The sequence below is a fragment of the Maylandia zebra genome, linkage group LG14 (genome assembly GCF_041146795.1).
Source record: "Maylandia zebra isolate NMK-2024a linkage group LG14, Mzebra_GT3a, whole genome shotgun sequence".
In the NCBI taxonomy this organism is placed as follows: Eukaryota; Metazoa; Chordata; class Actinopteri; order Cichliformes; family Cichlidae; genus Maylandia; species Maylandia zebra.
The window spans coordinates 27744884-27758435 of record NC_135180.1 but is presented as its reverse complement, the minus strand read 5'-3'; the positions used below and the strand labels follow the sequence as shown (position 1 = coordinate 27758435).

At 39.9% G+C, this 13552-nt stretch overlaps 2 protein-coding genes across 3 annotated transcripts in view; one reads left to right on the top strand and one right to left on the bottom strand.

Moving 5' to 3' along the window:
* lrfn1 (leucine rich repeat and fibronectin type III domain containing 1) overlaps positions 1-3371 on the top strand; it is a 143636-nt gene extending 140265 nt beyond the window's left edge. For both annotated transcript variants that reach the window (XM_004558151.5, XM_023152913.3), the window contains one exon: positions 1443-3371. In XM_004558151.5, the coding sequence (XP_004558208.1) occupies positions 1443-2343 (901 nt within the window). In that variant the 3' untranslated portion in view covers positions 2344-3371. The remainder of the gene's footprint in view (positions 1-1442) is intronic.
* Positions 3372-7390: 4019 nt separating this feature from the next.
* nkapd1 (NKAP domain containing 1) lies at positions 7391-11889 on the bottom strand. Its single transcript, XM_004558150.5, has 6 exons — positions 11778-11889; positions 11440-11516; positions 10794-10882; positions 10523-10663; positions 10345-10398; positions 7391-8349 (listed from the first exon to the last, which is right to left on the bottom strand). Exons 2-6 carry the CDS (start codon positions 11506-11508, stop codon positions 7896-7898), a joined length of 807 nt encoding a protein of 268 aa, XP_004558207.1. The 5' UTR covers positions 11509-11516; positions 11778-11889; the 3' UTR covers positions 7391-7895.
* Positions 11890-13552: the final 1663 nt, after the last annotated feature.

Genomic DNA, 13552 nt, shown 5'->3' with positions numbered 1-13552 from the left:
CTTGGCTGATTGTGACCCACACCCATTTTCACACCTTGGCTTGTGTGATTAGGTAGAGGATCATAGATGTAGAGGATAGAGGGTCCATGACCCTCTTGGAGACACTCCCGTAGGGCTTAAAACCTGGGAACCTCCACCAATTGCTCTTACAACTGAAGAAGCTTCTCGGATGAGAGGTGAAACATCTTCAAGTAACCCTAGAGAAGTCCAGACACTTTTCTTTCCAAGCTCCTTACACTCAGTTTGGAGTTCTACCTATCTTTTTTGTAAGGAATCCCAGGACAGAACAGCACTTGAAGAAATCTACCTTATTATCTTCCAACAAAGTGTTTGAAATTTGAAGTAAACTATAAAAATAGTTGTTTGAGAATCACTGTTGCTTACAGATGGTCTTGATTGTATTTCAAGCATAAAGCACCAGTACATGGAGAAGTTTTCCACATTTCAGCATTGTAGCGTTAAGATTTCTTGGGCGATTCATCATTTTTTTTGAATTCTGATAAAATTCCCAAATACCACTAGTTTAAAAAATTAATATAAAAAAGTTACAGCAATTAAAACGTTTTGCATGGTTACACTGGATGAGCTTACTCTTTAGAATAATGGATAAAAATTACCATTTGCAAACACTGTTAAAGTGTGAGAATCTGAAGTTTCACGTGTTTATTATGCAAAACGTGACACAAATTAACTGAATATATTTTACTGAAAAGCATCCCAGGATTTATGTATTCACAGAGTAAGTTAATAATAGTGGTTGACTTTCTTTCTTTCTTTCTTTTTTTCTAGGTTTTATCAGATATAATGAGTTGCTCTCCTGTATAATTTTCTCATCCCGTTTTAGCATGGAGCTGAGTGTTGTTTTGTCTTTAGGTGGTACATTATTACCTACAAATGATAACCATCAAAGTCTTCCCTTAGGGAAAAGGAACAAGCTTCTAATTATATTAACGCCAATGTTGACCTGAAGACAATGCCTTTCTCCTTCGTACTTAGAGTCGTGTAATCTTACAGTTGCCAACAAACTGTGACCTTAGGTATTCACACATCCAAACTGTCTTCACTTCATGCGTCACTTGTCCTCCAGCCTGCAGCTGTTGTGGCATATACTCGAGACAGTGAGCCTCTCCTGCCTTTTTTATCACCTTCGCTGTCACTTTGTTAGACACAAACCAAATCGAGCAACTTCTCACAGCCTTTTTACAATATAATACAACATATGCACTTAGAAGTCACCTGTATTGAAGTGTGATGTTTTTTATGTCTGTCTACCAGAGTGATATTTAAAGTTTGTGGTAATGGCACTGTTACCTTATTCTGATGCAGAACTGACACCTCTGTGTGATTTAATACACCTTGTGCAAATCAGTGCATGTGGGTGTTGTAATTCTTAAGATTACTCCTCCACATCTTCATCACTGCGCTGTTTCTTTTCTCCGCAGAATGATCCCATCCACCAGCAAGAACTTCTTAATCAATGATCTGGCTGCAGGACGGGAATACGACCTTTGTGTGCTGGCGGTTTACGATGACGGCATCACTTCGTTAACAGCTACCCGTGTGGTCGGCTGCGTACAGTTCCACACAGCCAGTGAGGTCAGCCAGTGCCGTTTCATGCACAGCCAGTTCCTGGGAGGCACTATGATCATCATTATTGGTGGTATAATTGTTGCTTCGGTGTTAGTGTTCATCATCATCCTGATGATTCGTTACAAGGCCTACAGCAGCCCGGAGGACAGCAAGACCAAGGTCAGCTGTAGCATGCACTCCCAGACCAATGGAAGCCAGCACCGGCTCCAGCGTTCTGCCTCCAAGCAACCTTCTGATGAAGGCCAGCATGAAGCCCTAGCACCCAAAGAGTGCATGGCACTGGTGCTGAGGGTGGATGGTGAGAAAAAGGAGGATTCAGCAGCCACAACTGCCATACTGGAGGTGGAGCTGCCTCCCATGACTGTAGACAAGATGAAGAGAAGAACCAGCCTGGATGGAGAGCGCTCTGGTCCCCCATCTGACGACACGCAGATGGACAATAGCCTGACAGGCTCCACCATGTCCCTGTGTCTCATAGGCCCCAATGCTGGCACCAAGGAGGCTCCCAGGCTCAAGGACAAGAAGAGTACCCTGGCCAACATGGGGTTGCTCCCTAATGAGCTAGCACGAACTAGGCACAGATTCTCGTTTGACGGCGGGGATTACTCCATTTTTCAGAGTCATAGTTACCCACGCAGAGCGAGGACGAGGTGGCACAAATCCACCAACCAGCTCAACATGGAGTCCTCGCCGCTCGCCAACAGGAGAGTTACATTCAGCAGCACTGAGTGGATGCTAGAGAGCACAGTCTGAGTAAAGTAGTGTAGCCAAAAGAAATGGCTCAGCCACATACAAACACACACATGTAAAAACACGAATATGTCTACATGCCATATGACACACTTTCCCAGCACACAGCAAGAGATAAACACAAGCACACATACTGAGACGAGCTTTCTGCGAGTTGCTGGAGAAGAACACGGTCTCGTTCATCCTGCCTCCCCGTCATGCTCCCACAGAAGTCTGTTGGCCATGTCCTTTCTTTATGCAGCAGTGCCTTATTCTAAAAAAAAAATGTACGAATGGAGGATGCTGCTCACTGTAGTCATAAACCGTCCTCTCTACCACTGCTTTCCAATACTGAGAACGGGAAGCATTGTGTTGGATTTTTAATTTTCTCCTTTTTCTGTGATATGCCAAGGGGTGTGGCGTTAGGATGTAACTGTTTAATTGTAAAAAAAAAAAAAAAAAAAAAAAAAAAAAGAAGAAAGAAAAAAGAAAAAAAACTTCATCATAACTGTAAAGTGAACAGCCAGGTATCCTGTTATGTCAATCATGTTTTGGGTTCATAAAGTTAAAAAAAACAACAACAAAAAAAAAACTTTTGCACAGAAGACACGAGATACAAGGACAAGTATCACCACCAGTCTATACAATAATGATTATTAAAAGAGAGCGGAATTTTACAAAGGCTGATTTCTTATGTGTTTGCATAGAGAAGATGGACCTGGAAACCTGCCATGGATTCCTCTCTGACGGTCGGACTGTATGATATTAAAATCGGTATTGTTGCAGATGTGACTGTATATTAATGGGTACTGTATCTGGCTGGTCTGGATAAAAGACAAACAAAAAAGACATATATAAGTATATTAAAACATTGGTGTATGTGTACTAACTATGTAAGTAAGTAAGTCATATGTCACATGACTTTTTACAAAGCATTTGGGTGTTGGCTGCAAGTTTTTACATTAAAAACCTGTGTCATCACACCTCTCCCTATTTAGTATGTCAAGGTTTGGACCATCTACTCCCTCACGAAGGGTATTAAATTTTTTTGTGTGGGTTAACTGTATCAGTGGCGTTTCCTTCTTGTGCTGCAGCAGTAGGAGGGTGCGCGTGTGTGTGTGCGTGAGTATGCGTGCGTGTGCGTGTCTGTCCACTGCAGGAAGGGACACACAAATTCAGAAGATAAATATTTGATTTCTCTGTGCTATTTATAAGGCTTCTGTGAAAGCTCCTCTATGACCACTGAGCAGAGTGGTAGTGGGACGAGGAGGGGACACGATAACTGGACGTGGTGCTGAATTCAAATGCAGCCAGCTGTTATTATCAAGGGTGTACGATCTGAGGTGTGCCACTAGGGGGAAACAAAGCTCTGCAAGGTTCCTAATTAATTGCATACTGCAGTGTGGATATATTAATAACCATTTGAACACGGCCTGTGTAGCATCCTGTTTTTAACTTATATATTAAACAGCAGGAGAGGAATTTACTTTCAAACATGTAAAACCAGTACTGTACGCATCACTTAATAAATCATTATAATGCAGTTGTGAGTTATCAGGACGCTTATAAGTGCTTGTTAATGTAATTATCAGCATCTATAGCTGGTGTGGAAACATAAAATCAGTAACACAAAATAAGACAGCAGTAGACTATAGTCATATTTAATGAAATGTGTTTAACAAATCCTCAAATTGAGTTATTAAAAATTCATTAAGTGTTTAAAAAAAAATCACTCGGGCAGGTTTAAACTGCCGGTAAACATGTTCATTCATCAGCGGATTTTTCTATTACCCAAGTGCCATTGTGAAATATGTAATAATAATTAAACTGTTACATTAAAAATTTAGATATGCCAAGAATTTATACAAACACCTGAAATGTCAAAACATCTGCTTACAACGGCAATATATTGTATTTTAAACCAGCTGTTTATGTAGCGCATACAAATGCATGATACAGCAGGCGAACTCAAGTGTTGCTAAAAGAAAAAAGATCGGACAACAGGAAAAGATATGATCAGAGCAGATGAGGGGTATTTGCTTGTTGAAATGGTAAACACCCTCTCCCTCTGATTACAGCTACTCAGAACAGGCTGAGATGAAACCGAGCTGCGTGGACAGCAGAGAGATAAAACATGGAGCAGAAAGATAAGTCGCACTGGGGGTTTTTCCAATCCTCCCGAGTCTCCTATTTGCATCCTCGGTGACGGAGAGGATTGAATCCGAGAACGAGGTCATCCCTTCATCCTTCCTCATCACACTTAACCAATTTACAGCGCAAACATTCACATTTTACATAGCTTCAAGAAGGGGGATTTAACTTTTGGGGTGTAAATGCTCAGCTGTCAGTTTGTCGTGCACAAACCTTTTGAGCTGAATCCATCTCCTTTTTACAGTAACTAGTGATGCTTAACTGTCTGGAGCTGCGAGGCCGGCCGGCTCTCTAAACAGGAGAAGTGTTTGTGTGTGTGCTCACATCTGTAACCACTATTCGACACAAAAATCTGCTTAGGTGGGAGGATGAGGCTGAGACATCACCCTGCCTTTAAAAAATTGGCCTGGACAGTCAAACTAGTGAACACCAGGGGGGTGGGTTGTTTCTCATCAGCAGTTCTGAATAACTGCAAAAAAGACCAACACTTGATCCAGGTTTATTTTTATTTAATAGTTTCCCCATTCCGTTTTCAAACCATATAATATGTGTTTTAGAAAAGTCCAATCTTAGCATAGTTTAGTACATATTTATATATTTTTTAATTTACACTATTTCTGTTCAAGACCGCAGTCATGCTTTTGTGTTCTTATGTGAAACTCCACTTGTGGTTTTAACTAAATACTTATTTTCGCCCCTGTCCTTTTTCCGGTGCTATGCCTCCACTGTTTGTACATGTTCAGGGGATCGGGGCAATACAGATATCTCTGGACCGGAGTGGACTAACAGAATAGCTTTGTCCTATCTAGAATTACGCCACTCGCATGAATTAAAAGGTTTTCACAAGGGTTTTGATCATTTTCAAAACACTAAACCATCCAGAGGTCTGTAGTAACATGCAGCAGCACAAATTTGGCTTAAAAAATGTAGGGTTGACATTAATTTCTATAATTATTACAATGATAACAGCAAAAACAAGCTTTTTTTCCCCCTTTCTAAAAACAGATTGTCTTAACTATCATGCAAAGGTTCGGTTGTAATAGACAGTCATTTTTGGATTCTGCCCTTTTGCCAAAATGCTTATAAACCGTGGCAACGTGTTTAAAAACCGCCGTCAAAACTGATTTGACTTGCTGAATTTCACTTGCTTTCTTCCATTTCCAAGATTCAGGCAGTTGCAGCCAAGCCGAACACAGCTCACTCTCTGCTGCTTAGAGAGAACACTTAGCCTATTGACAGACTCAGCGAAGTGCTTCAGGCTTTTCCAGTACACACACTTTCAAAACGGTTTACCAACACTTCCCTTGGCATCAGATTATCTATAAATACACAGATGGCACAAGCTTACTCTTTCTTACCAGTCTGGACACAGACTGGTGTTGATATGGGTAGAACGGTGGTTTTCAGGAGTGATGTATGAAAGTGGTATCAGCTGTGTACGGCATTAGTGAGTCGTCCTTTTTTAATCTTTGCATTTTTCTTTTACATTCAGATGCCGTGTTAACGTTACAGAAACAATAAGACCACACAGGACAATCTGTGTTCAACAGTATCACAGACAAGACTTCTATAGCAGTCAAAAAGTAGCTCTACAAACACTAGACTTACTCACTTTGATCATGAGCAGCAGTATCTGAAAGTCTGTCTTTGGTATCATGAAAAACAACAGGACTGTGGCAAGGTCTTTGATCCATGTTACTCCATGGAGACCCTCCTGACAAACAACTCAACAAATCAAGAGAATCACAAGACCTCTTCATCGGAAATGCTAAATTTTATATATATATATATATATATATATATATATATACATGCCAGCTACTATTTCAAAGTATTGAAGTAAGAGTTATTAATAGAAGCCAGCTACTTTTACACTGCCATCTCATTATTTTTCTGTTTTGGGATTCAAACATGTTGCACACAGAGCAATGGTTGTACTTACCTTTATACTGCAGCCTGCTTAGATTCAACGTACGTGCATGCACGTGCCTTCAAGTTAAAGAATAATTTCCTAATTTATGGCTGTTGTTACAGATCCCATGGCAACAACCTCTATTGCTTTACCTGTAGCTCTTGTATAACGAAAATTTATTTTCATTTTTTAAAAATGGTAAATCGTTTTCTGAGAACAATTCATCGGTGGAGTTTTTGCTAATGTTACTGAAACCAGAGGAAGCAGTATATATGTTGGGGACTATTTTCAGCAGCGAATTGTTTATCTAATGAGTATTTATTACAGCAAAATGGTGCATGTGGGAATGATTCAGAATAAACGACGATGCCAGCGTTCAGTGCAATGAAAGGAGGTGTCTGCCAGTGACGGTGTGGCTCACTGATGTGTTTTTAATAGTATAAAAGTGGAGCTCTGTGACAGAGGAAAATAAAGTGCTATATGGAAATTGCTGGGGTGGGGAGGGAGGCCAACTTGATGCGTTTTTAAGTGTAAGGTTTATGTCCTTATTCTGGTCTTTACTTTCAGAAGAAAAAAAAAAGAACAGGAACCACCCATGGCATTATAAATAATGTATCTGTTACAACTCATTTAAACCCTCGTGGATGCAAGACAATCAGTGTGTATGTTATTAAAACCCTGAGTTAGAACTGCTCTCCGGATGGCATATTTATGACCCCCTCACAATGTCATTCACACAGATACAGTTTTTGCTGTAACTAATAAGAAAAGAATGTGAACATTTCCAGAAAAGTTAGACAGGAAGACAAATACCCTCACGCTTTTCTGCCCAGATCTATAAACCTTTAGGCTTGTACTGTCAGAACCATGTCAGCTTTTAAGTGGATAGGCAGTACTTGTTAGTTTAAATGGATTAAAGGTTTTAGAGAAATCCGGGATGATCATTTCTTGTTCTTTTAAAAACAGATAATACACCATTTTAAACACTAAATATAATTTTAAAAAAAATGCAAAATAGATGTTTATTTTATGACAACACGCTTTATACAAAGAGTGAAAATTGCAAAACATGAAAAAAATAAAATACATATTCCATCGGAAATAATTATTCAAATCGCATTTCCTTATAAATAAAATGAAAACACTGGTCGTCTGAGGACAGAAGGTCACTATGTGAGGCAGACAGTCAGAGGTGAGTCGATCAATCAATGTGCCTGCAGCTCACAGGATACCTATTGAGACAGATGGTTGCTACCCTATCATCCTTCTTCATGCTCCCTGCTGTCTGTACTGCTGTACGGTGTGCTTTGAATCTCTGCAGAGGTGATGAGCTTCTGCCACGCAGGACGCCCACGGAGAGACCCGTAACCACAGGTTTGTTGATGTTAAACAAAGTGCAATTTAGAAGATGCCTGTAGTGAAAAGCCCTCAGCAGAGTTAGGAACAACAAAGGAATCTGTAGCAGTTTCAGTGGCCGTTACCTGAACTGTGCACCAGTTTTTAGCAGCACGCCTCAGTCGGCAGAGCTGTCCGAGCTCTCCTCACCCATTGCTTTCCAGTTTTTCCTCTTCTTCTTTTTTGAGTTTGGCCCTGAGTCGGAGTCTTTGTGCGAATCGTGCTTTCGCTTTTTGCGACTGTGTGACAGCCTCTCCCTTTTTATCTCATCATTACTGTCCTCTGTGCTGATGTCCACATCTTTTCCTCTGGCTTTTGAAGCTTTCTTGTTTTTATGTCGACTTTTAGTCCTTTTTCTCTTCTGCTTGTCTTTTGTAGCACCGCTGTCATCGCTGCTGTAGTCACTGCTCGAACTGTCCACTTTCTTACGCTTTCCGTCCTCACCTTTCTTCTTTTTTTTCTTCTTCTTCCGTGAGGATTTTTTGGACCGTTTTGATAAGCATGCCTCTGTGTCAGACTTGGACTTTTTCATTTTGTGATGGCTCATCTTCTTTTTGGCACTGTTTTCTTCACTAAAATAAAACAAAGTCAGAAGAATAAATATAAAGACACCACTAGTATGAATAGAAGTATGATCTAATGGCTTAAAGGGGAAATACACTGGTTTTTGATGTGGAGATCAGTCAAGCAAAGAGAACCATCTCTTCTGTGGCTTACTATAAAGAAGCTCTCTGTAAAGTCTTAGAAACATAATGTTTACGATGTAATCCTAGAGTTTATTTCAGCTTTGACTTGAAGACCTCTTCGTTTTTAAAAGAAAGTATGAGCGGTAGAGATTCATTAACAAGGAAGCTCGTTAATAACCAGAATGTTAACATCATGGAGGTGTGAATGTTTGAGGCTGTGTGAAGATTAAAATACTGTGTGTTCATCATCCATTAAATCTGGATAATAACCCATTATTACTAGAGTGACTATTTGCACCCAGGTGAGAACAGTTACACAGCAGCTATTTACACTGGGCCCCCTCACTCAGCTATATCAACATGGGTGTAAATTATAGGGATTTGTATAATTTTCAAATTCTCAACTTTTTAAAAATACTTTATCTGACTATTTCTTGCACATTTCCCCTCATTTTCTTTTACCAGTAATACTCCTACAAATATCAGCAAAACCATGAGCTCTTTGCAAACCACTATTAAACAACAAAATTAGAAGACCAAGTGTTTAAAAAGTGCTTGATGTCAGTGTACAAATATTAGCAACATACTTCACCAAACTAAAGTGGTCAGACAGTTCAAGGTAAAATCTTTACAAACACAAATGAAATGAAGCTTGCATATCATAAATCTAGCACAGCTATGGTCACAGTATTTCTGCCTGAAATATCCAGCTTTGTTAAATGACTAGATGGAATATTTTATCCCAAAAACAATAATGCTGGAATGCTTGTGACCAGGTGCATAAAGTATTTTACAGTAATACAGGAAATCCTTGTTTGTGAGCTCCTCTTACACAATCAGGAGCAATCAAAATTTGCACAGTTACAGCTCAGGTCCTCGAAGGCTATTATCTGTTTCAGAGGTATGCCATCATAATGGCCTAGCAACTGCTTAAAAACAGACAAAATGACTCATTTGTAGTGTTTATGCACCTGTAACACCACATAAAAATGTTTTAATTTCATGACAACAACATGTAATTTATATGCACAAATTTTCTTTAAGAATGACACATTATCATCATCTAAAAATCACACACCAAACAATACTGTAGCATAGGCAAGTGCTGGAATCAAAGTCAGAACCTGATTTTAACACTATTTACAACTCATAATTACAATTATTTTGACAAATGTTGAGGTAATTAATAAAATCTAAATAGTTAATGAACTACCTAATGCAGGGGTGGGCAATTCCAGGCCTCGAGGGCCGGTGTCCTGCAGGTTTTAGATCTCACCCTGGGTCAACACACCTGAATCACATGATTAGTTCGTTACCAGGCCTCTGGAGAACTTCAGGACATGTTGAGGAGCTAATTTAGCCATTTAAATCAGCTGTTCAAGGACACATGAAACCATTCTACTCTGACAAAACGTCCTACCCGTATTATAATTTGACGGTGAGTTGCGACTAAACCTAAGCCTACCCCTAACCATAAGAAGTATTCCGGATGGGTGAGAGAAAAAGAAGTTAATTCGGCGTTGGTTTTGTGCGCATGCGCAGAAACATTGGGTAGGATGTTTTTCCAGGTAGGATGGATTCCCAGAACACCGGCCCTCGAGGCCTGGAGTTGCCCACCCCTGATCTAATGGGTGTACCCTTTTTTCAGTGCAGGGGGCAAGTCTCATAATGGAGTCTCTTCTTACTTCTGCTACTTTGTTAACCATGAAATTATGTAACAGACTTCAGCCTGGTATCAGTTGGTCTTGCATTACTACAGGGTTCAGGGTTGAGAGGTTAACTCCATGGAAATGTGGTAAATTGCATGAGTGCCCTTTTAAAGTCTGAATATCTATTTGAATATATAATAACCCATTTGGTATGTATGAAATTTCTGCTTACCCATCACTTTCAAACTCCTCGGGATAAAGCTCCTTGAACCCACTATGTCCCCATCTGTGATGGAAATATATGAAATCACATATATTAGTTCATCTGATGTAGCACTCCAGCATTTCCATTACACACTGGAAACACATGACCACAGCCACTTCATTATGTTTTGTTTTTTGTACAGTACCTGTCAGGATCATTGGACTCAAATTCATACAGTTTTCGAGTCCAGTATCGAGCCTCTCTGTCATCATGTTCTGAGGCACGCTCTCTGCTTCGGTTAAAGTCTCTACGTTGATCTGACACTCGGTCGCAGTGCATATGTCCTCTGAAATACAACCATTATCCTTAAATCATCAAGTCAATGTATAATCAAAAAGACAGCTGCATTACAAAGATTCAAAAGTGCTGTGATTTCATTTGTGTTTAGGTAGATCAAATTAAATTGAGGTATTTACCTCACAAACTCTGCATCTGAAAAATCTTTTCGTTGGGATGTTTGGATCTCCCAGTCTCGCATTTTCCACATTTCAATTTCCTCTTGGATCTGCACAACAACATGCACACAAAGACAACACAGAGATGCATTAGTGTACACATGATACAAATATTTACAAATGTTATCCTTCCTGTGCGTCGGTAGAAAAGAAATCCTGCCAATCAGTGGGCTAAACTACCTACTTCAACATAGTTGGTTTGTTTTGGTATTTTATACCTGCTGTATAAGAGTTTAATCTGAGCAAGCAGAGACTGGGCTTGACGTATCGCTCTCGTACAAGCTTTGTAATTTTGTTCCTAGACAGGTTAAAGATAGACTATAGCTGCAGTGTACAGTCAGTTATTTTGTCTGACCTCATACAGACTGTGACAGCGTCTATACACAACTGACTACAATTGGATAAAATACATAGAATTATAACATTTCCTGCTAAATTGTTGTGGAAAGGAAGCCTAAAGGACCAAACAGAAGCAATGCATTCATTTAAACAAATCATCAACTCAGCTCAACTTTAAGCTTTAAGTAATTAATCAATAGATTAGTGCACATAAAAAAAAAAAAACCTCCACCTTCATCTTACAAACACTTGTTGAGTCTAAACGCACCTTGTTGTGGGCATCCGTGTGTCGGATTACATTCCTCAGCAGCGTTTTTCCCAACGGCTGCTTTGACATGATGATACCTGACATAAGAAACATGTAAGTGATGGGCAGTAGAAACCGAAAGCAAGAGAAGGGCTACCAATAATATGAATAACTCTTATCCCTCGAACACTCAATATTCCCTATTAGCTTAGCTCGTTGCTAATAGCATAAGAATAATGTTTAAACAGCAAAACATGTTCTAAAGTCCACTCCCCTCGGCTTCGCTTAACTGTATACAAGTGTCGGCATTACTACACGTTTACTGTGATTTATTTTTTTAAATTATGTCCAAACTGTACCTTCCAAAACAGAGCACCATTCAAGAAGAAGAAAAAACAGCGTCTACTAGCGCTTCCGCTCTACCAAGTTACGTAATGGCGTCGCGCAATCTACGTCATTGCACTTTGAGGAACTCAACCGTGATTGGTCCAAGTGTTTGTCAGTCATCTCAGCAGCTGCTGCTAAACGGTGAGAACTGCAACTTATTAACGGCAAAATTAATTAAAGTAAGAATTATTTTCTTTATAAAACGTCATTTTTTGTACTGAGTACTTTCAATGCCTAAAATATTTTCATGTCATATCTGTGATTTTTTGCGTTGCACTGTGTCTTTGTGGCTCTAGAAAAAGCATATGACTGGGTGCCAAGAAAGGAACAGTGGTACAGTAGTAGGGAAGTACGTGAGCATGTTGCAGGTCATTTGTGAGGACAGCAAGACAGTAGAAGTGACAGATGGGTTCAGGTTAGTGTGGGATTACATCAGGGACTGCCTCTGAGCTCCTTCTTGCTTGTCATTTTGATAGACAGGCAGACAGATGAGGTCAGGCAGGAGTCTCTGTGGACTGTGATGCTCACAGATGACATTGTAATCTGTGGTGAGCGTATGGAGCAGGTGGAAAACAGCCTGAAAAGGTGGAGGTATGCACCGAAGAGAATAAGAGTGGATTTCAGTAGAAGCGAGACAGAATAGTTGCAGGTGTAACGGTGAACTTGGAAGGAGCAAAGGTGGATGAATTTAAATACCTGGGGTCAGGCATCCAAAGCAACAGACAGTGCATCCCCATCTTCAAGAGAAGTAAAAAAGAGAGTGCAATGAGGATGGACTGGGTGGAGACGGGTGTCAGGGTGATTTGTGACAGAAGGATAGCAGCCAGAGTGAAGATTTACAAGATCGTAGAGAGACCTGCTGTGTTGTATGGTTTGGAGACAATAGAACTGACAAAAAGACAGGAAGAAGTGGGAGAGCTGAAGATATTAAGATTTTTGTTGGTAGTGACAATGATGCACAGGATTAGAAATAAGTAAATCAGAGGGACAGCTCATATTGAGCACTTTGGAGTTTTAGAAGCAAGGCTGAGACAGTTTGGACATGTGCAGAGGAGTGATAGTGGCTATATTGGACAAAGGAAGTTGAAGATGGGGCTGCCAGGCACGTGGAGGAGAGGATTCATGGATGTAGTGATAGAGGACATGCAGAGGGTTGGTGTGACAGAAGAGGATGCTAGGGATAAAGATGAGATAGAGGTAGCCCTCGTGACCCCTGAAGGGAGCAGCTGAAAGATGTAGTGATTCCATCATTGTTACCATCCACTGTTCCTGCAGAACTTACCACTTATTCTTTGTTGTGCAGACAACAAAACAAAGCAACAAGAATATGTGACAAAGCAGAATGTATAGGTTATATCTGCTGGTTTAACTTTCAAAAGCCAGTTCACCTATTTACGTCATTGTAATCGCAATTACAATTGCAATGATTAATTTTATGTTAAGGATGGCTATATCTTATTTTTTAGAAAATGTAAACATATATAGCCAGGCTACTAATGTTTTGTACTGACCTATATATGACCAAAAAAATAAACAAATAAATAAATGAATAAAAATAGCTACACTCTGCATAACCCAGTTTTCACTGAAGACTTCATAGCCCCAAGTTGTACATTTGGCTCTTGGGATCTTCCTAAAGTCTCTGTACCAATATAAGGCCTGCACAACTTTCAAACAAGATGGATCGCTTTCCGCAAATAAATTAGCCTTATGTCTAATTTAAATGCTGCCACAGTTGTGCAAGCCA